The 23,719-nt window shown below is 40.5% G+C and overlaps 1 protein-coding gene across 10 annotated transcripts in view; it reads right to left on the bottom strand.

The window, feature by feature from the left end:
* LOC115153254 (pleckstrin homology domain-containing family A member 1) overlaps window positions 1-23,398 on the bottom strand; it is a 44,243-nt gene extending 20,845 nt beyond the window's left edge. For 9 of the 10 annotated variants that reach the window (XM_029698500.1, XM_029698501.1, XM_029698504.1 and 6 more), the window contains exons 1-2: window positions 23,298-23,398; window positions 5,998-6,203 (exon numbers count right to left, since the gene is read on the bottom strand). In XM_029698500.1, coding sequence (XP_029554360.1) covers window positions 5,998-6,138 — 141 coding nt within the window. In that variant the 5' untranslated portion in view covers window positions 6,139-6,203; window positions 23,298-23,398. Of the gene's footprint in view, window positions 1-3,293; window positions 3,422-5,997; window positions 6,204-23,297 lie in introns of those variants that run through there. The other variant, XM_029698506.1, reaches the window with a different exon arrangement.
* Window positions 23,399-23,719: the final 321 nt, after the last annotated feature.

The following is a 23,719-nucleotide window of genomic DNA, read 5'->3' as shown; positions in this document are numbered from 1 at the left end:
ACCTTCTTGCCACAGCTCGCATTGATGTGCCATCCTGGATGAGCTGCACTACCTGAGCCACTTGTGTGGGTTGTAGACTCCGTCTCATGCTACCACTAGAGTGAAAGCACCGCCAGCATTCAAAAGTGACCATAACATCAGCCAGGAAGCATAGGAACTGAGAAGTGGTCTGTGGTCCCCACCTGCAGAACCACTCCTTTATTGGGGGAGTCTTGCTAATTGCCTATAATTTCCACCTGTTGTCTATTCCATTTGCACAACAGCATGTGAAATGTATTGTCAATCAGTGTTGCTTCCTAAGTGGACAGTTTGATTTCACAGAAGTGTGATTGACTTCCGACAATACATTTCGGAAATTATAGGCAATTAGCAAGACACCCCCAATAAAGGAGTGGTTCTGCAGGTGGGGACCACAGACCACTTCTCAGTTCCTATGCTTCCTGGCTGATGTTTTGGTCACTTTTGAATGCTGGCGGTGCTTTCACTCTAGTGGTAGCATGAGACGGAGTCTACAACCCACACAAGTGGCTCAGGTAGTGCAGCTCATCCAGGATGGCACATCAATGCGAGCTGAGGCAAGAAGGTTTGCTGTGTCTGTCAGCGTAGTGTCCAGAGCATGGAGGCGCTACCAGGAGACAGGCCAGTACATCAGGAGACGTGGAGGAGGCCGTAGGAGGGCAACAACCCAGCAGCAGGACCGCTACTTCCGCCTTTGTGCAAGGAGGAGCACTGCCAGAGCCCTGCAAAATGACCTCCAGCAGGCCACAAATGTGCATGTGTCTGCTCAAACGGTCAGAAACAGACTCCATGAGGGTGGTATGAGGGCCTGACGTCCACAGGTGGGGGTTGTGCTTACAGCCCAACACCGTGCAGGACGTTTGGCATTTGCCAGAGAACACCAAGATTGGCAAATTCGCCACTGGCGCCCTGTGCTCTTCACAGATGAAAGCAGGTTCACACTGAGCACGTGACAGAGTCTGGAGACGCCGTGGAGAACGTTCTGCTGCCTGCAACATCCTCCAGCATGACCGGTTTGGCGGTGGGTCAGTTATGGTGTGGGGTGGCATTTCTTTGGGGGGCCGCACAGCGCTCCATGTGCTCGCCAGAGGTAGCCTGACTGCCATTAGGTACCGAGATGAGATCCTCAGACCCCTTGTGAGACCATATGCTGGTGCGGTTGGCCCTGGGTTCCTCCTAATGCAAGACAATGCTAGACCTCATGTGGCTGGAGTGTGTCTGCAGTTCCTGCAAGAGGAAGGCATTGATGCTATGGACTGGCCCGCCTGTTCCCCAGACCTGAATCCAATTGAGCACATCTGGGACATCATGTCTCGCTCCATCCACCAACGCCACGTTGCACCACAGATTGTCCAGGAGTTGGCGGATGCTTTAGTCCAGGTCTGGGAGGAGATCCCTCAGGAGACCATCCGCCACCTCATCAGGAGCATGCCCAGGCGTTGTAGGGAGGTCATACAGGCACGTGGAGACCACACACACTACTGAGCCTCATTTTGACTTGTTTTAAGGACATTACATCAAAGTTGGATCAGCCTGTAGTGTGGTTTTCCACTTTAATTTTGAGTGTGACTCCAAATCCAGACCTCCATGGGTTGATAAATTGGATTTCCATTGATTATTTTTGTGTGATTTTGTTGTCAGCACATTCAACTATGTAAAGAAAAAAGTATTTAATAAGATTATTTCTTTCATTCAGATCTAGGATGTGTTGTTTAGGTGTTCCCTTTATTTTTTTGAGCAGTAGATAGATAGGATAGATAGGACAGACTTCAAAACCTTATTTATTTATTCAATGTGTTTCTATATAAACTCAGGAGAAAAAAAAGAAACGTCCTTTTTGTTCATACAAATATATACACATGTTAAGTTTGCTGAAAATAAACGCAGTTGACAGCGAGAGGACGTTTCTTTTTTTGCTGAGTTTATATATACATATTACACACACGTCAAATGTTTGGACACTACCACCCATTCAAATATGTAATTTTTACAAATTTTCTACATTGTAGAATAATAGTGAACACAGCAAAATGATGAAATAACACATGGATTTGTTAAACAAATCAAAATATATTTTATATTTGAGATTCTTCAAAGTATCCCCCTTTGCCTTGACACATTTGCACACTCTTGGCATTCTCTCAACCAGCTTCATGAGGTAGTCACCAGGAATGCGTTTCAAGTAACAGGTCTGCCTCGAGCAAACACCATCATGTTTGTGAGAGTCTCCCCTTTCTATAGAATGGTCATATGTGGTCAAACCGTTCTGATGCTACAGACGTTTTTGTGAAAAGACTAATACTTAGAAAAAAGCTACTGCAGAATTTATGTATTTTTGTTTCATAGCTGGTAGCTAATCACACCAAGACCTACGAATCCTATGTATCCCACCTCACGCATGGCGCATCAAGACTGCCTGGTGGGGAGCTGTGCGAACTGTGGTTGAAGTGAAGATACATATTTTGAAGTGCTGTGCACAGTCATAAAAGTTGGTCTAGTTTACTCAAAAGTCTACCCAAGTGAGCCTTTGTGATTTACACTGTTTTGTTCACAAGCTAGGTTGTTTTTCAATATTTGAGTGTACGCTTCAGCAGCTGAACATTAGTCTCATCTGTGATATTTTGGTTAAAAGACACGGGTCACAAAATGTTATAACATTTAGCAATATACGACATCACTTCTTACTAGCAGTGGCGATTTTAGCATGTAAATCTTGGTGGGGAAAACTCAAACATATTTGTTGATGAATGCCAGCAAAGCCACTACACAACACATTATAATTGCACTATAATGGTGACAAACGGTGCCCGACAACTGTTATGACCTACATAAAGCTGTCCCAACAGCAGAGCTTTCTTTTCAGCACCATGGCGTGAATCCTTACCACTGCTACACCTGGCTATCAGCGGAACCTTGTCTGGCAGCGCAACAGTTCATTCAGCCTCATTTACTGCCTTTTTAAAAACATAGCTGATCAGAATTCAGAACATGGGCCATTCTTACAGTACCATAGGATAAATAAAAGGGGGCATATAAGCAAACAATTGAAGTTCTTACAATATTCAAGGCTATAGGCTACATGTGCGCCACGAAGTCAAAACAGTAGGCCAAGTTATGAGGGAGAAAAGGACCGAATTATTAGGTTGAGGCACATGGGCTATTAACAGCTTAATACACAGCATACACTTAGTATTACTGTCTTTGCTACAGTATACATATCTCCTTGGCATATTACATAATTCATGCAGCAGAATACAACACATTTTTGGACTCACCTTGTTGTGCTGTGCTCACTTGAACAAGGTGGCGCGGCAGTCCTTCTTGTGGTCATATTTTGTCATCAAACTTTGTCATCAAAGTCTGGCATTCTCGGGATTTATGGTGCTTTCAAGACAACTGGGAACTCAGAAAAAAACAAGGTCGAATCATGATGTCAATGATCTTCAGGTCGGAGCTCTAGAAAGAGGCCCGAGTTCCCGACTTGGAATTCCAAGTAGGTTGACCATTCAAAACGTATTTCCCCAGTCAGAGCTAGTTTTTTTCCCCAGAGTTCTCAGTTGTCTTGAACTCACTGAAATCTGAGATTTCCCAGTTCTAAGTTTCCATTTGTTTTGAGCGCGGCAGAAGTCATGCTTGATTGGCCATACTGTCAATGTTTTCAACCTTTTCTGGCCCATGGTGTTGCATGTTTATCCTTTTAAGCTTGGAAAAAAGACCCTTAAACCCAGACTTGGACCACATACCCTCTCCACCGAATAGCAGGCTAGTGATTGCTTTGCAACACTTGCAGTTAGCCACTGATTCCTTCCAAACCCCTCATTTTTGAACTTGCGATTTCCAACTTGTCTAATGTTTATGTCCAATGGCCGATGAGCATACGTTATATCTTAAATTTCTCTTCATATGACAAAGACTGAAAAAGATTTGCCAGTAGATTGTCAACTTGATTCATGATTACTGCTTGTCTAGCTTGCTAGCTAAGCTTTTGAAAGTATGATGTTGACATGATCAGTCCAATCAAAGCTACAGTAGATATAACATGATTTGACGTCATTTCATCTGTGGCCAATGACCTTGAGCCTTCTTGGATGGGCACTTCTAACGTAACTCTATGGCAGCACGCAAGGGGCTTGAACTTTCTCTCTCTCCCTGTAGATTTTGCGCTGAGTGTCGCCATGAGTGACAGAACAGAGCCAATTCCGGCACAACTGGAGAACATTAGAAAACCCCTACGCTGTGTATTTTCTGCTGACTGCCCCACCACAACAGAAAGCACTGAGCGAGGCTGAAACACCTGCATTTTGGAGCTGCCTTAAGAAAGCAAATAAGAGACCATAGTTGTGTGTGGCCTTATTAAATTGTATGTGGCGTTATTCACTTTTACATTGTTTGCAAACTGATATGTGACATGTATTAATACAAAAATAACATGCAAAAACAGGAAACAAAAATGTATTTGTTTTAGCTAAACAGGTGGCTCTGCCCCACCTGCCCTGAATGACGGGTCGCAACTGCTTACTAGTAATACATTTGTTTTTGAAACATTACAAGCATGCTCACCCATTTTTTGTTTTTGGTGTAATAATGACACAAACGTGTTGGCTGGTAAAAAAAATCTCAGTAGCTGGTAGATTTTTAAACAAAAAAGTAAGTTTCAGGCCCTAAAGTCATCTATTATGTTATCAAAGCTCTAGTTTTGAAAGATAATATGGTCTGAGAAGAACAATATTGGCAGGTGAGCCATACAGCCAATATACTGTGATAATGTATTAGGCCTGCCTACTGCACAAACCACATTCCTACAGAACTGTTTTTATTTGGTAAATGCAAAAAAATGCTTTTTGACTGTGAAAGTGATCTTTACTCAGAAAAGGTTGGTGACCACTGCTCTAGGGGTTAAACACCTCAATGTTATCAGATGAATCGAGGAACATATTCCAGTCTGTGCTAGGGAAACAGTCCTGTAGCTTAGCATCTGCTTCATCAGACCACTTCCTTCTTAAAAGGAGTATTGGGGGGGGGGGTTAAAGGGTGTGTGTCAAGCACCAGATCTCAACCCAATTGAACACTTATGTGGGGCCTTATAAAATCTGCGAAACGGAAAACACGGACAGAATCACGGAATCCAGAGAATAAAACGTAATTCAACTAAATTAAAACATTTATTTAACTTAACAAATAAAAAAACAAAGTTTATAATAAGACATGAACAGAATGCATCAGTGAGTTGGATTTCCTGCAACTTTTTGAAGAGGCAACGAGAGTCCCCCTCTGTATGTAAGGTGTGCACAGCTACCACTTTGTGTAGCCGTTAGCGATGATGCTAATGAAAAATCTTCTGGTAGATGGAAAGGCATTCCCAAAATCAGTTAATTGTTAACTACAAAGTAGCCTATGCTTACCTTGCAGAATAATATGATGATTATTTGCATCAACTCTACCATCACGTGCACTACAAAAACACCATTAACCAACAGCCTCTTGCTATGTGCGTACTGGAATTAATGAGTACATTCAACAACAAAAAATCCAAAACCTAAAACGTTTTCTCCTGATGTGGTTTAAGAGTTGTAGTCAACATAGAAAAACAACTCAATTGGATGTTCTATTAAAAAGTGTGATTTTGCAAGAAAAAAGCTGGGGGGGAAACCTGGAAAAATAAAAAGGATTTTGGGAAAACATTTGAACTTTTATATGGCCCTACTTGTGGGAGATTCTTCAGCGACACCTGAGACAGCGTTTTCCACCACCATCAACAAAACAACAAATAATAGAATGTAATGTGGAAGAATAGTGTTCCAGACACTTTTAGAATCCATGCCAAGGTGCATTGAACCTGTTCCGGCGGCTTGTGGTGGCCCAACACCCTATTATTTTGGCAGTTACCTGTAATTTATCATATTTCAAAATGCCCATCCCTAACAGTAACAGCCACAATGCTAACAGCTAATGCTCGCCAGCTGTCCTACTGTATGTTACCTGAGGGTTATCCATGTACCACACTAGGCTGCCCGGCTGGGTGTCCAGGATGAAGTAGCGGCGCAGGAACTTCCCACTGCTCTCGTTTTCCTCGATGTCCAGGAAGCCACAGATCCGGTTCTGCCGATCCACGTAAGGCATCTCCAGGGCTGGCACATTCCCTGACCCAGGGGCCGGGAGAGAGGAGGGGTTAGATGGAGGACAGCCTGAGGGAGGGGAGAGAGAGAAGTCAGTTGATAAGGTGTAATGAAGAGTTGTAGTCCAGTGTTCTCTGGCAAGCCTTGGCAGCCTCTCTGCCACCTGGTACTAGGATCGTGTGACAAACTTCAACTCCATCTCATTTATCCCTTTCCATGTAATCAGTTTCCTTCTGTCACCTACTCTACCATCCCCCTCTCTCTCCTTTTTTCCCCCTCCCTCCCTTCACATCTGGTAAGCCTCTGCCGTCTACCCAAGCCTTCTTTTCGCCTCTACAAACTCAAAGCTGAGAATTAGCTGAGAAATAATTTCATAGATGGTAACTTGACTGAGAACAGTTTCATTTACAGTACAGACCTGGAGCTCAGTCAACATCTCAACAACCAGATACTCTGAGGAGCTGGGGTGAGCAATATTTATTAACTCAAAGACTGAGCAGGCAGCCAACCAACTGACATCTCCTGGTGGATAAAATGACTAATAATGATTTCAACTCTCCAACTCAAAAGACTAGTGAAAGATTACAACATGTAGGTAAACGTAATACTTGTGTGGATATAATACTGCACACATTGCTGTAGCATGGTTTAACTGTCATCTAGGAATGCAAATTTCTGTCAATTTTGCTGCTGACTAACTGACCCTCATTAACTGGTCAACAAAACGGTTACATTTTTTCCAAACAGTAAAATGAATTGACCAACAGAAAATACTATCACAGATCTGTATATAATGACGAGATGCTTATGTTTTCGCCCTAACGAACGGGAGTCGTACCAAGGCGGGAAGGCAGGCGACAAGCTTAGGCCCAAAATAAGCCATAGAAATGCATTGGACTTATTTTGGACAGAGTGAAACCTCTCGCTTCGCTTCTTCCTCTCTGAAACTATGCATGCATTCAAGGACCGGACATTTTTTTATTAAGAGCTTAATGGAAACAGTGAAAAGGCTATTGCCTATTATTGAACATGGAACTCCTGTAATGAAGCAGCTAACATAAAACATTTTCAAACACTTGCCCAAATGCAATTTGCGGAAATCATAGTTCTAAACTGCGCACCTAAATGTGAGTACTTCCACGTGACAGATGAACATTTCCATTAGAAACTTAGAAAGATGGGGAATCTAATAGCAACTACTATGATGGGTTGCTAATATGACTAGGATTGTGCTTTCGGCTTCTGGACAACAAAAGAAAGTTGATATGAAAACCAATAAAAACAGGAGAAAAATGCTGGTTAACGGCATGAGCAATTCTTTATAAAATAATTGCCTCTACATTTCTATGGATGGATTTTCGCAAGGCTACTTTGAAGCAAGGTAAGACTTACCTCGTTATTTGAAGTAAAGTAAAACGTTCAGGTTTCAAACAATTATACTGCCTCAAGCTCACATTGCAAAGAGGTGGGAGGCACGCTGATAGTCAAAGGTAGGCAGGCTATAGCCTATGCATCTGAATGAAGAACGGGAGGTGCACAAAATTAACCTACAGACCGATATGCATGACAAGTCAAATGTATTTCCGCTGGCTAACCGATAAACATCCCTACTGTCATCATTTCTGATTGTAGGAATTGGCATGAAACAGACCTTTTGGTGTCCACGATAAAATACCCTCTTTCTCTCCCTCCCTCTGATTCAGATAAAGAGTCTGGGACATTATGAGCAGTATGTGGGAGGATAATTGGGACAAAAGGCCTGCTTGTTGTGCATTGTGTAAAGGGGTGACGTCAGGGCTAGCCTCCACATCCACTGGAGTCATTCGATAGACACACACACACTTGACAAACACCCTGCCAGGACTGATCCTAAACATTGGCTTTAAAGAGTGTATGAAGGTGAGGTTCAGACTAGCCTGAGATGTTTCTTGGTCAACAGTGACACAAACACACACAATATCCTCTTGGGGAGATTTCAATAGTGCTGCAACATGTAGGTCTATAACTCCAATTGACACTGACTGTGTCAGGCATCAGAGGGTTGGTGGAAATACAATTCATATTCTGACCATCTCTGAAACACAGACAATACCTTTGATGATACAGTGGTAGCAACACAAGGTTATAACATTTACAGAAAATACAAATGCCAGTGGTGGTGTTAAGGTTTACATCCAGAAGCACATGCCTGTAAAGATTAGAGAGGATCTCATGTTAAATACTGTTGAAGTAATATGGCTACAGGTTCATGTTCCCCACCTAAAGCCCATTCTTGTGGGAAGCTGCTTTCATCAAGCTGCGCACTCAACAAAAAACATACTGTAACCAGTGCCTGCAACCTGGTTCAGGTTCAGTCAACCTACCTGGTTAGTTACAAACAACTAGGGTTGGAAACTTTCCGGTAAATTTCCAGAATTTTTCAGGAAATTTTCCATGGGAAGTTAAGTGCAGGAATTTAGGGAATTTAGCTTAAATTAATCCAAAAAGTTAGCTTATAACAATTAACCTTTGTGGGATACACAAGGGAATTCTAGGTCTTATGCCATATTTTGGTTAAACTATCCCCAATTCAATGGAATTGCAACCCTCTGCATGCACAGTGCATTCTTCAATCACATGTGCAGTGCACTCGTCCATCACATGTACAGCTGATTCTCAAGAACTTGCACACTAATGAGATGCTATTGAGCCCACACAACTACACTGTCTGAGCCAAGGACTACATGCTTTCTGGTACATTTTGATTACAATACTGGGTGGGGTAAATATATTTTATATGACATACATGATTTTTTGTTAACTAGTAGCCTACAGAAAAGTTTGTTTAAATCATTTCTAACTTAACAATTTCTGCTAGTTTGTTTTTGCTACCATGTGGGTTTCAGCTTGCTTGAGCCTACTAACTGAGGAGTGTTAATTCACCCGTTTCCATACATTTAATTTTAAAACATTTATCTTACAAAGTAGTTGTTTAATCGAACTGTTCTAATCTTTACAGGAAAACGCCACGGGCACTACCTGATGTGTGGAGACATTTCACTGCAGCTAGCTAACTATAGCTACAGATTGTTGTTTTGCTTTGTTTTTGGGGAAGAACATTGTTTGCATCCATAAGCTAGCTTGCTTTTTTTAATGACCAGCACTATAGGTGCGTGAGACAACTTTACCAGCATCGTAGCATACGTATCGATGAATCGTTGTGACATATGAAATACGAGTGATAGCGTAATCAATGTGTAATTAGCAAGTAAAAAAATTTATGAACGCGTTAAATTATTATGTGACGTGCAGTCATATTCAGGTCCTGATTGGTCAACAGGCTTATTTGACATGCCAAATAGTGCTAAATTGTATCTTTGACACGCAAAGACCCAAACCGAGTTCCATAGAAACTGTGTTCCACAAATAGCCGACCAATTAGCCTGTAACCAACCCTTAGTAAAGTTTGAAAAAAATAGTGTTTGACCAGATACAATGCCATTTTACAGTAAACAAATTGACAAGACTTTAAGCACGCTTATAGGAAAGGACATTCAACAAGCATAGCACTTACACAAGTGACTGATTGGCTGAGAGAAATTGATGATAAAAAGACTGGGGGCTATTTTGTTAACTTTTTTAAGATAGGGGGCAGCATTCGGAATTTTGGATGAGAAGCGTGCCCAAAGTAAACTGCCTGCTACTCAGGCCCAGAAGCTAGGATATGCATGTAATTGGTAGATGTGGATAGAAAACACTCTAAAGTCTCAAACTGTTAAAATAATGTCTGAGTATAACAGAACTTATTTGGCTGGCGAAACCACGAGGACAAACCATCCAGGAAAATATTTTTTTGAGGTGACAGTGTTTTCAATGGGTTTTCTATGTGGATCTAGATTTCTTAGGCACTTGCTTGCAGTTCCTATTGCTTCCACTGGATGTCAACAGTCTTTAGAAATTGGTTAATGTTTTTCTTTTAAGTAATGAAGAAGTATTGCTGTTCAGAACGAGGGTCAAGTCTACTGTACTGTTGTGATTGGGGTGCGCGACCAAAGCTCGCTCCACTTTGTTTTCATCCAGTATTGAACACAGTTTATCCCGTCTTAAATTCTATCGATTATTTACGTAAAAAAATACCTAAAGTTGTATTAGGAAAGTTTTTGAAATGTTTGGATCAAGATTACAGGTAACTTATTAGATATTTTGAAGTCATGTTGCGCGAGTTGGAACCGGTGTTTTTCTGAATAAAACACACCAAATAAATTTACATTTTGGAGATATAATGACGGAATTTATCGAACAAAAGGACCATTTATGATGTTTATGGGACATATTGGAGTGCCAACAGAAGATCTTCAAAGGTAAGGCATGAATTATATCGTTATTTCTGGGTTTTGTGTCGCGACTGGCGGGTTGAATTATGATTGTCATGTGTTTGTTTGATGGGGTGCTGTCCTCATAATAGTATGGCTTGCTTTCGCCGTAAAGCCTTTTTGAAATCTGACACGGTGGCTAGATTAACAAGAAGTTAAGCTTTAATTTGGTGTATTGCACTTGTGAATGTATGAAAGTTAAATATTTCTAATAATTTTGGGGGAATTTCGCACTGCCATTTCACCGGATGTTGTCGAAACATTCCGCTAGCGGAACCCCTAGCCATAAAAGGTTTTAAGACTTCAGTGTGGCTTTTAACATTATCGATCATAGTCTGCTACTGGAAAACAAATATGTGTTACACATATGTGTGATGGCTTTACATCCAGAGGGTGTTCTTTTTTGGTATTTTATTATGATCCCCATTAGCTGTTACAAAAGAAGCAGCTACTCTTCCTGGGGTCCACACAAAACATGACGCAATACATAACATTAATAGACAAGAACAGTACAAAACTACATTAAAAAAAAATTAAAAGGCACACGTAGACTACATATCAACACATACAAACTATCGAGGTCAAACAGGGAGAGGTGTTGCTTTATCTGTTTTTTTAAACCATGTTTGCTGTTTATTAGAGCAATACGAGATGGAATGGAGTGCCATGCAAAAATGGCTTTATGTAATACTGTATACTTTCTTGAATTTGTTCTGGATTTGGGGACTGTGAAAAGATCCCTGGTGGCATGTCTGGTAGGGTAAGTGTGTGTGTCAGAGCTGTGTGTAAGTTGGCTATGCAAACAACGGGATTTTCACCACATTAATGTTTCTTATAAAAATAATAAGTGATGCAGTCAGTCTCTCCTCAACTCTTAGCCAAGAGAGACTGGCTTGCATAGTATTTATATCAGCCCTCTGATTACAATGAAGAGCAAGACTTGCCACTCTGTTCTGGGCTAGCTGCAGCTTAATTAGGTCTTTCCTTGCAGCACTCAAACACACAATAATCAAGGTAAGACAAAACTAGAGCCTGCAGAAGTTGATTAGAGTTATTAAAGTAGAAACTCTAGAAACTTTTGAGGATCCGAGGACCCATGCCAAATCTTTTCAGTCTCCTGAGGGGGGAATAGGTTTTGTTGTGCGCTCTTCACGACTGTCTTGGTGTGCTTGGACCATGTTAGTTGGTTGGTGATGTGGACACCAAGGAACTTGAAGCTCTCAACCTGCTCCACTACAGCCCTGTCGATGAGAAAGGGGGCGTGCTCGGTCCTCCTTTTCCTGTAGTCCACAATCATCTCCTTTGTCTTGATCACGTTGAGGTCTCTGACCTCCTCATAGTCTCATCATTTCAGGGTTTCTTTATTTTTACTATTTTCAACATTATAGAATAATAGTGAAGACATCAAAAATATGAAACACACAGACGGAATCATGCAATAACCAAAAAAGTGTTAAACAAATCAAAATATATTTTATATTTGAGATTCTTCAAAGTAGCCACCTTTTGCCTTGACAGCTTCGCACACTCTTGGCATTCTCTCAACCAGCTTCATGAGGTAGTCCCCTAAAATGCATTTCAATTAACAGGTGTGCCTTGTTAAAAGTTAATTTATGGAATTTCTTTCCTTCTTAATGCGTTTGAGCCAATCAGTTGTGTTGTGACAAGGTAGGAGTGGTATACAGAAGATTGCCGTATTTGGTAAAAGACCAAATCCATATGATGGTAAGAACAGCTCAAAAAAGCAGAGAGAAACGACAGTCCATCATTACTTCAAGACATGAAGGTCAATAAATCAGAAATTTGCAGTCGCAAAAACCATCAAGCACTATGATGAAACTGTCTCTCATGAAGACAGCCACAGGAAAGGAAGACCCAGAGCTACCGCTACTGAAGAGGATAAGTTCATTAGAGTTAACTGCACCTCAGATTGCTGCCGAAATAAATTCTTCACAGAATTCAAGTAACAGACATCTCAACATCAAATGTTCAGAGTAGAGGTCGACCGATTATGATTTTTCAACGCCGATACCGATTAATCTGCCAATTTTTACATATACATTTGTAATAATGACAATTAAAACAATACTGAATGAACACAAATTTAACTTAATATAATCCATTAATAAAATTAATTTAGTCTCAAATAAATAATGAAACATGTTCAATTTAGTTTCAATAATGCAAAAAACAAAGTGTTGAGGAAGAAAGTAAAAGTGCAATATGTGCCATGTAAAAAAAGCTAACGTTTAAATTCCTGGCTCAGAACATATGAAAGCTGGTGGTTCCTTTTAACATGAGTCTTCAATATTCCCAGGTAAGTTTTAGGTTGTAGTTATTATTGGACTATTTCTCTCTATGCCATTTGTATTTCATATACCTTTGACTATTGGATGTTCTAATAGGTACTTTACTATTGCCAGCCTAATCTCGGGAGTTGATAGGCTTGAAGTCATAAACAGTGCATTGCGAAGAGCTGCTGGCAAATGCAGGAAAGTGCTGTTTGAATGAATGCTTACGAGCCTGCTGCTGCCTACCACCGCTCAGTCAGACTGCTCAATCAAATCATAGACTTAATTATAATAACACACAGAAATACGAGCCTTAGGTCATTAATATGGTCAAATCCGGAAACTATCATTTCGGGAAAAAGAAACATGAATCTTTCAGTGAAATACGGAACCGTTTCGCATTTTATCTAACGGGTGGCATCCATAAGTCTAAATATTGCTGTTACATTGCACAACCTTTAATGTTATGTCATAATTATGTACAATTCTGGCAAATTAATTACAGTCTTTGTTAGGAAGAAATGGTCTTCACACAGTTCGCAAAGAGCCAGGCGGCTCAAACTGCTGCATATACCCTGACTCTGTTGCACAGAACGCAAGAGTGACACAATTTCCCTAGTTAAAAGAAACTCATGTTAGCAGGCAATATTAACTAAATATACAGGTTTAAAAATATATACTTGTGTATTGATTTTAAGAAAGGCATTGATGTTTATGGTTAGGTACACATTGGTGCAACGACAGTGCTTTTTTCGCGAAAGCGCTTGTTAAATCACACGTTTGGGGAAGTAGGTTGTGATTTAATGATAAATTAACAGGCACCACATCGATTATATGCAACGCAGGACAAGCTAGAAAAACTAGTAATATCATCAACCATGTGTAGTTAACTAGTGATTATGTTAAGATTGATTGTTTTTTATAAGATAGGTTTAATGCTAGCTAGCACCTTACCTTGGCTCCTTGCAGCACTCGCATAACAGGTAGTCAGCCTGCCACGCAGTCTCCTCTTGGAGTGCAATGTAATCGGCGTCCAAAAATGCCGATTACTGATTGTTATGAAAACTTGAAATCGGCCCCAATTAAATCGGCCATTAGGATTAATCGGTCGACCTCTAGTTACTACCCTGCATGAATCTGCTGGGAGCTAACCAACCAGTTTCAATGTAAGCTAGCTAACATTAGGCTCTAACTAGCAAAGCAAATGGTTCTGGGATACACGTAATGTTAGCTAGCGAGCTAACAGTACACTTGAAGATGTAATCTGGAGACAGGCGTTTTCTCCATCTCTTTAGCCATCATATTCTAATTCCACTGATTTCAAAACTCGATTCTCCAGAGTGGAGAGTAACACTTATGCAGCTCCACTACATGATACATCAACAAAAAAAAGATGCGTTCGACAGGATTACTGACACAGACTGACCAGCTCAAATAGACGGAAGCCTTCTATATGGCAGAACAATCTGAACTCCTCTCTCGACATGTTCAGCCGTCTCATTATCTCAGCCAATCATGACTAGTGGGAAGGCTACTGACTTTCTGTGGCTTAACCAACAAGGCTCGTAATTTAACCTGTTGGGGCTAGGGGGCAGTATTTACACGGCCGGATAAAAAACGTACCCGATTTAATCTGGTTACTAATCCTACCCAGTAACTAGAATATGCATATACTTATTATATATGGATAGAAAACACCCTAAAGTTTCTAAAACTGTTTGAATGGTGTCTGTGAGTATAACAGAACTCATATGGCAGGCAAAAACCTGAGAGATTCCTTTACAGGAAGTGGCCTGTCTGAACATTAATTGGCTTTCTTTGACATCTCTTCCAAAAACAAAGGATCTCTGCTGTTACGTGACACTTCCCACGGCTCCAATGGGCTCTCAGAGCCTGGGAAAAACCTGAATGACGTAATTCAAAGCCCTGGCTGAAACACACGAGCGCTTTTGCTAAGTGGTCTATCAGCAGACAAAAGGCTTAGGCGCGTGCACTGGCCACCCCCGCCTTTCTGTTTTTCCCTCTTTTTACAGACAGGCAGATTCCCGGTCAGAATATTATCGCTTTTCTACGAGATAAATTGCATAAAAATTGATTTTAAACAGCGGTTGACATGCTTCGAAGTACTGTAATGGAATATTTAGAATTTTTTTTCACGAAATGCGCACGACCCTGATTTACCATTCTGATAGTGTCTAGAACGCACAAACAAAACGTCGCTGATGGAACATAACGATGGATTATTTGGGACCAAACCAACATTTGTTATTGAAATAGAAGTCCTGGGAGTGCATTCTGACGAAGAACAGGAAAGGTAAGACCATTTTTCTTATAGTAAATCTGATTTTGGTGAAGGCTAAACTTGCCGGATGTCTAAATAACTAGCCCGTGATGGCTGGGCTATGTACTTAGAATATTGCAAAATGTGCTTCATCCGAAAAGCTATTTTAAAATCGGACATATCGAGTGCATAGAGGAGTTCTGTATCTATAATTCTTAAAATAATTATGCTTTTTGTGAACGTTTATCGTGAGTAATTTAGTAAATTGTTAGTAAATTCCCCCGGAAGTTTGCGGGGGTATGCTAGTTCTGAACGTCACATGCTAATGTAAAAAGCTGTTTTTTGATATAAATATGAACTTGATTGAACAAAACATGCATGTATTGTATAACATACTGTCCTAGGTGTGTCATCTGATGAAGATCATCAAAGGTTAGTGCTGCATTTAGCTGTCTTCTGGGTTTTTGTGACATTATATGCTAGCTTGAAAAATGGGTGTCTGATTATTTCTGGCTGGGTACTCTGCTGACATAATCTAATGTTTTGCTTTCGTTGTAAAGCCTTTTTGAAATCGGACAGTGTGGTTAGATTAACGAGAGTCTTGTCTTTAAATAGCTGTAAAATAGTCATATGTTTGAGAAATTGAAGTAATAGCATTTCAAAGGTTTTGAAAATCGCGCAACAGGATTCAACTGGCTGTTACGTAGGTGGAACGATTTGGTGCCACCTAGCCCAGAGAGGTTAACAATTTTATTCAGATGGCATACAAGTTTGTTATTAAGGCACATGAAAGTTCACATGTTCCAGAAGGCATTTCTACCAAAAAACACATTTTCATTAAAAAAAATATATAAAAATAAAAAATAAATGTTAAAATGGCTCTCTTGTGAAGTCGTTACTTGCGACATAGGTCTATTTTCCTGAAACGGGTCACATGTGGGAACTCCAAGACTGTTGGAAAAGCATTCCTGGTGAAGCTGGTTGAGGCTGCCAAGAGTATGCGAAGCTGTCATCAAGGCAACTTTTGGCTACTTTGAAGAATCTCAAATAAAATATATTTTGATTTGTTTAACACTTTTTTGGTTACTAAATGATTCCATGTGTTATTTCATAGTTTTGATGTCTCCACTATTATTCTACAATATAGAAAATAGTAAAAATAAAGAAAAACCCTTGAATGAGTAGGAGGGTCCAAACCTTTCACTGGTACTGTATATGTACAAGTGACAGTTTAAGATCTAAGGTAACGCCAAGTAATTTAGTCTCCTCAATTTGTTCAACAGCCACACCATTCATTACCAGATACAGCTGAGGTCTAGAACTTTGGGAATCGTTTGTACCAAATACAATGCTCTTAGTTTTAGAGATGTTCAGGACCAGTGTATTACTGGCCACCCATTCCAAAACAGACTGCAAGTCTTTGTTAAGGGTTTCAGTGACTTCATTAGCGGTGGTTGCTGGTGCCTACATGGTTGAATTAGCATACATGGACACACATGCTTTTTTTTGATGCCAGGGGCAGGTCATTGGTAAAAATAGAAAAGAGTAGAGGGCCTAGAGAGCTGCCCTGCAGTACACCACACTTCACATGTTTGACATTAGAGAAGCTTCCAATATAGAAAAACCTCTGTGTTCTATTAGATAGATTGCCATATTGTGGATTCAGAGCTGAGATTGAAAAGCCATTACACAAGTTATCAACAACAGGTTATGGTCATCAAATATAAAAAGGCTGCACTGAAATCTAACAGTACAGCTCCCACAACCTTCTTATTATCAATTTATTTCAACCAATCATCAGTCATTTGTGTCAGTGGAGTACATGTTGAGTACCCTTCTCTATAAGCATGTTGGCAGTCTGTTTGTTTACAAAGAAATAGCATTGTATTGGGTCGAAGACCATGTTTTCAAACAGTTTGCTAAGAGCTGGCAGCAAGTTTATAGGTCTGTTAGAACCAGTAAAGGCTGCTTTACCACTCTTGGGCAGCAGAATTACTTTGGCTTCCCTCCAGGCCTGATGACACACACTTTCATCTTGGCCAGGCCTGTGCAATTCCAGTCCTTGGGGGCCTGATTGGTGTCACGTTTTCCCCCATCCCTAGAAAGCACAGCTGATTTAAACTAATTGCATTCTAAACTGAAGATCATGATTAGTTGATTGTTGGAGTCAGGTGTGTTAGCTGGGACTGGGGCAAAAGTGTGACACCAATCAGGCCCCTGAGGACTGGAGTAGACCAGGACTGCTCTCGGCTCAGATTAAAGATATGGCAGATAAGAGTGGCTATAGAATACGTTACCATACTTCGTAGCTTTCAATCTAAATTGTCAATGCCAGGAGGTTTGTCATTATTAATCAATAACTTTAATGTAAGCCTCTCCAACATAATTCAGGTAGAATCAGGAATTCCTCAGGGGAGCTGTCTAGGCCCATTACATTTTTCAAACTTTACTAACGACATGCTTTGAGTAAAGCCAGAGTGTCTATGGATGACTCAACACTATACACATCAGCTACTACAGCGACTGAAATGACTGCAACACTTAACATAGAGCTACAGTTCGTTTCAGAATGGGTGGCAAGAAATAAGTTAGTCATAAATATTTTAAAAGCTAAAAGCATTGTATTTGGGACAAATACTTCACTAAACCCTAAACCTCAACTAAATCTTGTAATGAATAATGTGGAAAATTAGCAAGTTGAGGTGACTAAACTGCGTGCAGTAACCCTGGACTGTAAACTGTCATGGTCAACCGTATTGAACATGACAGGCTCCCGAGTGGCGCAGTGGTCTAAGACATGGCATCTCAGTGCAAAAGGCTTCACTGCAGTACCTGGTTCGAATCCAGGCTGCATCACATCCGGCCGTGATTGGGAGTCCCATAGGGTGGTGCACAATTGGCCCAGCGTCGTCCGGGTTTGGCCGTCATTGTAAATAAGAATTTGTTCTAAACTGACTTGCCTAGTTAAATAAAAAAAATAAAAAAATTGATACAACAGTAGCTAAGATGGGGAGAAGTGTATCCATAATAATGCACTGCTATATCTTCTTAACAGCACTATCAACAAGGCAGCTCCTACAGACTAGTTTTGTTGCACGTGGACTACTGTTCAGTCGTGTGGTCAGGTGCCACAAAGAAGAAATTAGGAAAATTGCAATTGGCTCAGAACAAGGCAGCACGACTGGCCCTTGGATGTACACAGAGCGCAAACATTAATATGTCCTGGCTCAAAGTGGAGGAGAGATTGACTTCACCACTACTTGTATTTGTGAGAGGTATTGACATGTTGAAAGCACCGAGGTGTCTGTTTAAGGGACACAAGACATGACACCAAAGGGCTCTTCACAGTCCCCAAGTCCAGCACAGACTACGGGAGGCACACAGTACTACATAGAGCCATGACTACATCAAACTGTATTCCACATCAGGTAACTGATGCAAGCAGTAGAATCATTAGAAAAAACATAAAAATACACCTTATGGAACAGCGGAGACTGTGAAGCAACACCAACATAGGCACAGAGACATGCATACACACATGATAACATACCCACTATACACACACGTACACACAGATTTTGTATTGTAGATATGTGGTAGTGAAGTAGGGGCCTGTAGGGGCCTGTTGTGAAATCTGTTATGAATGTATTGTAATGTTTAAAAACTGTATAACTGTCTTAATTTTGCCGGACCCCAGAAAGAGTAGCTGCTGTCTTGGCAGCAGCTAATGTGGATCCATAAATACAAATGACAAGCAACAGCCTCTGTTTTGTGCAGAAAAGCTGGGATTTTCGATGTGTGAGGGGAGAGAGAGCGCTCAAAAACAAAGACAGAAGAGGGAAAGCTATAGACTGCAGAGCCACCATGTTAGAAAGGTCAAACAAGAGAAGGTCAGAGGGGGGAGTGAACCGAACCATAGACTCTGGGCTTGGTCCTAACTCCAACATCAGCGTCCACATTCATTCTTCTTATGTGAGAGAACGCTTTGTCCACCACTGGAAACCAAGTGGCCGGGCAATAAAATAGCACAAAAGTAGAGGGGAAGGAAAGGAGGGAGAAAGTAAAAAAGATCATTGGGGAAGTGAGAGACAGGAGAATTATGGAAACAGTAAGAAAGTGAGGTTGGGGGAGGGCTTGTGGAAACAATGGCTACCTACTGCATCATTGTGAGTAATATCCAAACTAAAAAAACTATATATATAATTTGCCTCCCCCCTTCACCATAAGTTTTCACCTAACTGCATTAACTTCTGGTATGCTTCATTCAGATTAAAGCGAAGTCAATCACAAATTAAATGAGCCATGGGCTCGGCTCCTGCTGCAGATCAAATGTATTTTATAAAGCCCTTTTTAAATTTGCAGTTGTCACAAAGTGCTTTAGACACCCAGCCTAAAATTCCAAAGAGCAAGCAATGCAAAGGCAGAAGCAGAAGAAAAGGTAGGTCACAGAGATGCCAAGGGGGAGGCATCACGACTAGAGGTCGACCGATTATGATTTTTCAACGCCGATACCGATTATTGAAGGACAAAAAAAAGATGATAGCGATTAATTGGCCAATTTTTATATATATATATTTGCAATAATGACAATTACAATAATACTGAATGAACAATGAACACTTATTTTAACTTAATAATAAATCAATAAAATATATTTGGTCTCAAATAAATTATGAAACGTGTTCAATTTGGTTTCAATAACGCAAAAACAAAGTGTTGGAGAAGAAAGTAAAAGTGCAATATGTGCCATGTAAAAAAGCTAACATTTAAGTTCCTTGCTCAGAACATGAGAACATATGAAAGATGGTGGTTCCTTTTAACATGAGACTTCAATATTCCCAGATAAGAAGTTTTAGGCTGTAGTTATTATAGGACTATTTCTCTCTATACAATTTGTATTTCATATACCTTTGACTAATGATGTTCTAATAGGTACTTTAGTATTGCCAGCCTAATTTAGGGAGTTGATAGGCTTAAAGCACTGCGAAGAGCTGCTGGCAAAGGCAGTAAAGTGCTGTTTGAATGAATGCTTACGAGCCTGCTGCTGCCTACCACCGCTCAGTCAGACTGCTCTATCAAATCATAGACTTAATTATAATATAATAACAAACAGAAATACGAGCCTTAGGTCATCAATATGGTCAAATCCGGAAACTATCATTTCGAAAACAAAACGTTTATTCTTTCAGTGAAATACAAAACCGTTCTGTATTTTATCTAACGTTGGCATCCATAACTGAAAATATCGCTGTTACATTGTGTAACTGATGTGAAATGGCTAGTAGTTAGCGGTGGTGCGCGCTAATAGCGTTTCAATCAGTGATGTCACTCGCGCTGAGACTTGAAGTAAGGTTTCCCCTTGCGTTGCAAGGGCCGCGGCTTTTGTGGCGCGATGGGTAACGATGCTTCGGTGGGTGTCAGTTGTTGATGTGTGCAAGGGTCCCTGGTTCGAGCCCGGGTTGGGGCGAAGAGAGGGACGGAACCTACACTGTTACAATTGCACAACCTTCAATGTTATGTCATAATTACGTAAAATTCTGGTAAATTAGTTCGCAACAAGCCAGGCGGCCCAAACTGTTGCATATACCCTGACTCTGCGTGCAATGAACACAAGAGAATTGACACAATTTCCCTAGTTTTATATTGCCTGCTAACATGAATTTCTTTTAACTAAATATGCAGGTTTAAAAATATATACTTCTGTGTATTGATTTTAAGAAAGGCATTGATGTTTATGGTTAGGTACATTCGTGCAACGATTGTGCCTTTTTTCACAAATGCGCTTTTGTTAAATCATCCCCCGTTTGGCGAAGTTGGCTGTCTTCCTTAGGAAGAAATAGTCTTCACACAGTTCGCAACGAGCCAGGCGGCCCAAACTGCTGCATATACCCTGACTCTGTTGCACAGAACGCAAGAGAAGAAGTGACACAATTTCCCTAGTTAAAAGAAATTCATGTTAGGAGGCAATATTAACTAAATATGCAGGTTTAAAAATACTTGTGTATTGATTTTAAGAAAGACGGTAATGTTTATGGTTAGGTACACATTGGTGCAACGACAGTGCTTTTTTGGGCAAATGCGCTTGTTAAATCACCGTTTGGGGAAGTAGGCTGTGATTCAATGATAAATTAACAGGTACCACATCGATTATATGCAACACATGACAAGCTAGATAAACGAGTAATATCAACCATGTGTAGTTAGCCTGTGATTACGTTAAGATTGATTGTTTTTTATGAGATACATTTAATGCTAGCTAGCACCTTACCTTGGCTCCTTGCTGCACTCATATAACAGGTAGTCAGCCTGCCACGCAGTCTCCTCATGGAGTGCAATGTAATCGGCCATGATCGGTGTCAAAAAATGCCGATTACCGATTGTTATGAAAACTTGAAATCGGCCCTAATTAATCGGCTATTCCAATTAATCGGTCGACCTCTAATCACGACCAAGTCAATCGCCGCAGTTCACCCACCAAACATTGTTAAAACTATAGCTGGATGGTCTCAAAATACACTGTAACAGCAATGCACTGCGATAACGCATATGAATATGAATTGCTGAGAGCTAATGTGACAAGACAGAGGTGCGTGTGTTGTGTGGTGTTTTGGCAATTAGCATCTGTAATATCTGTGGCTTGCTCACTCCACTGTGTTAATTCAATTTACAGGTGAATTGGTGAAGGATAGCTTTTGTCCATATTACATTCTTGAGAGGGACATTGTAATGTCTCACAAAAGGCCTGGGCTTGAACAATGCACTAAAACACACTTGAGGCAAGAGTGGCACAGAACCCCCTTCTCTCTAGGTCCTAAAAGAGTGAACGGACACACTTGTCCTGTAAATTGGATGATGTGGTCCATCATATAGGCAGTATTTGATGCAATAAAATACAGTATGATGCAATAGTAGGTTACATCACATGCCTAACAGGTTGGTTAGTATTAATGAAAATATTGCTTTTATTATTTTATAGTGAAAACAACTAAAGTTCTCTATACAATTCTGCTTCCATGCAAGGCAACACAAAATAAGTGTAATAGGATATCTGAAAGCCCTCCTAGCAAAGCTTGATATTAAACCCAGTGTAGAGTGTCTATTCAACACTGATTAACCACAATAATAGTCTGACCTAGCAGCAACCAGAAGCATACCGAATGAATGACAGAACTTGTGAAAAACCTCAAGAGCTTGCATAAAACCACACCATAACGCAACAGTGACAGGTTGCGTATTCACCACTATTTTTGACCCTGGTATTATGACCATGGTTTACTACACTTCCTGACCAAATCGCTGCTCACCATGAATTGGAGATGCAGCTGTCGAGTAGCGAGATCAAACAGATTTGAGTAAAGAAGCACATTTCATAGTTGGCAGTAGACCCTATGGAATATAATGTTTGTAACCAAGGTATTTTTCTGACTGTAAAACAGAGGGAGGTTGCATCCCAAATGGCACCCAATGCCCTATAGGCTAGTAGTGCAAAGTAGTGAATTCATCTGGTCGAGCACGTGAGGCAAACTTTGGACCTGAGTGCAGGACCTGAATGTTATTTATTTATATATATATATATATATATATATATATATAAATAAAAGTGTCAACGTCATCAAGAGAGCAAATTTAGTTCAATCGTCTTGGCTAGTTAGGTAGATAGCTAATTAACCCCATCATAACTTAAAATATAGCAACTGTGTAAAGTAACTAGCTAACGTTAGCTAAGAGGCCCATAATAAATAGAAATGACGGGGCTGCAGTAACGTTAGTTTGGCAGAACACACGTTAGTTATAACGAATTGCAGATTGTGGCTTTTAATTACGTTATGAAATAGCTAACGTTAAAAGGCTAGCGCTAACTTGACAGCTAAAAACAACACTTCACATGTAGTTAGTGCTATCAGTTCTAGCTAGCGAACGCGTTATCTAGTTAACCACAACCAGCCAAGTTAGTCGGGATATAGCTAGCTAACGTTAACTTGTTAAGCAAATAATACAGCGGATTGACGTTTTTCTCAGTAGTTAGTTATTATTAACCTGGCTCAGAATGAGCTCTGACATCTAGATGACGTTAGCTGGTAAGCATAACATTAGCCAACAACGCATGGCACGTTCAAAACGCACTTCAAATGCTAGCCAGTTCACGTCGAAGCTTTTACTATAGCTTGGTAACTAGCTAGCTACCAATACGTCAATCTCAAATAAACTCTACATTGGTATTTGGCGGCTTGCAACTTACACAAGTTGTCTTCATGCAGGAGTGCTTGATTCAGCCCAGCCCATTCCCTCGTCCTGTGCTGGGGCAAACAGACTGCCGTTAGCGTAGGCTAACTATGTCAAATAATGCGTGTATGCCCCATCTTGCGTCCAAAAGAAGAACTGCGTTTTTTTGATGCAAAGCCAAAGACTTGATATATTGGTCAAAGAAAGCTCCAGCACCGTTCCCGCTATTACGCTCATGGCTCCTTTGACAAACTTGCCAGATCTTATTGCTATCACATCAACTAGAGACACTAGCAGCCTACTCTCATATCATGTCATATACAACACAGGCATAGCATACATTGGCCTATTATAAGCAGCAGCGAGGCCCAGTACACTCAAATTGATGATCAAACATACCTCCAACAATCTAACAAATATTATTTCAACAATTCATCT

The sequence above is a fragment of the Salmo trutta genome, chromosome 18 (genome assembly GCF_901001165.1).
Source record: "Salmo trutta chromosome 18, fSalTru1.1, whole genome shotgun sequence".
Lineage (NCBI taxonomy): Eukaryota > Metazoa > Chordata > Actinopteri > Salmoniformes > Salmonidae > Salmo > Salmo trutta.
Note: the sequence above shows the minus strand (reverse complement) of the source record. Positions and strands in the feature narration are given on the sequence as shown.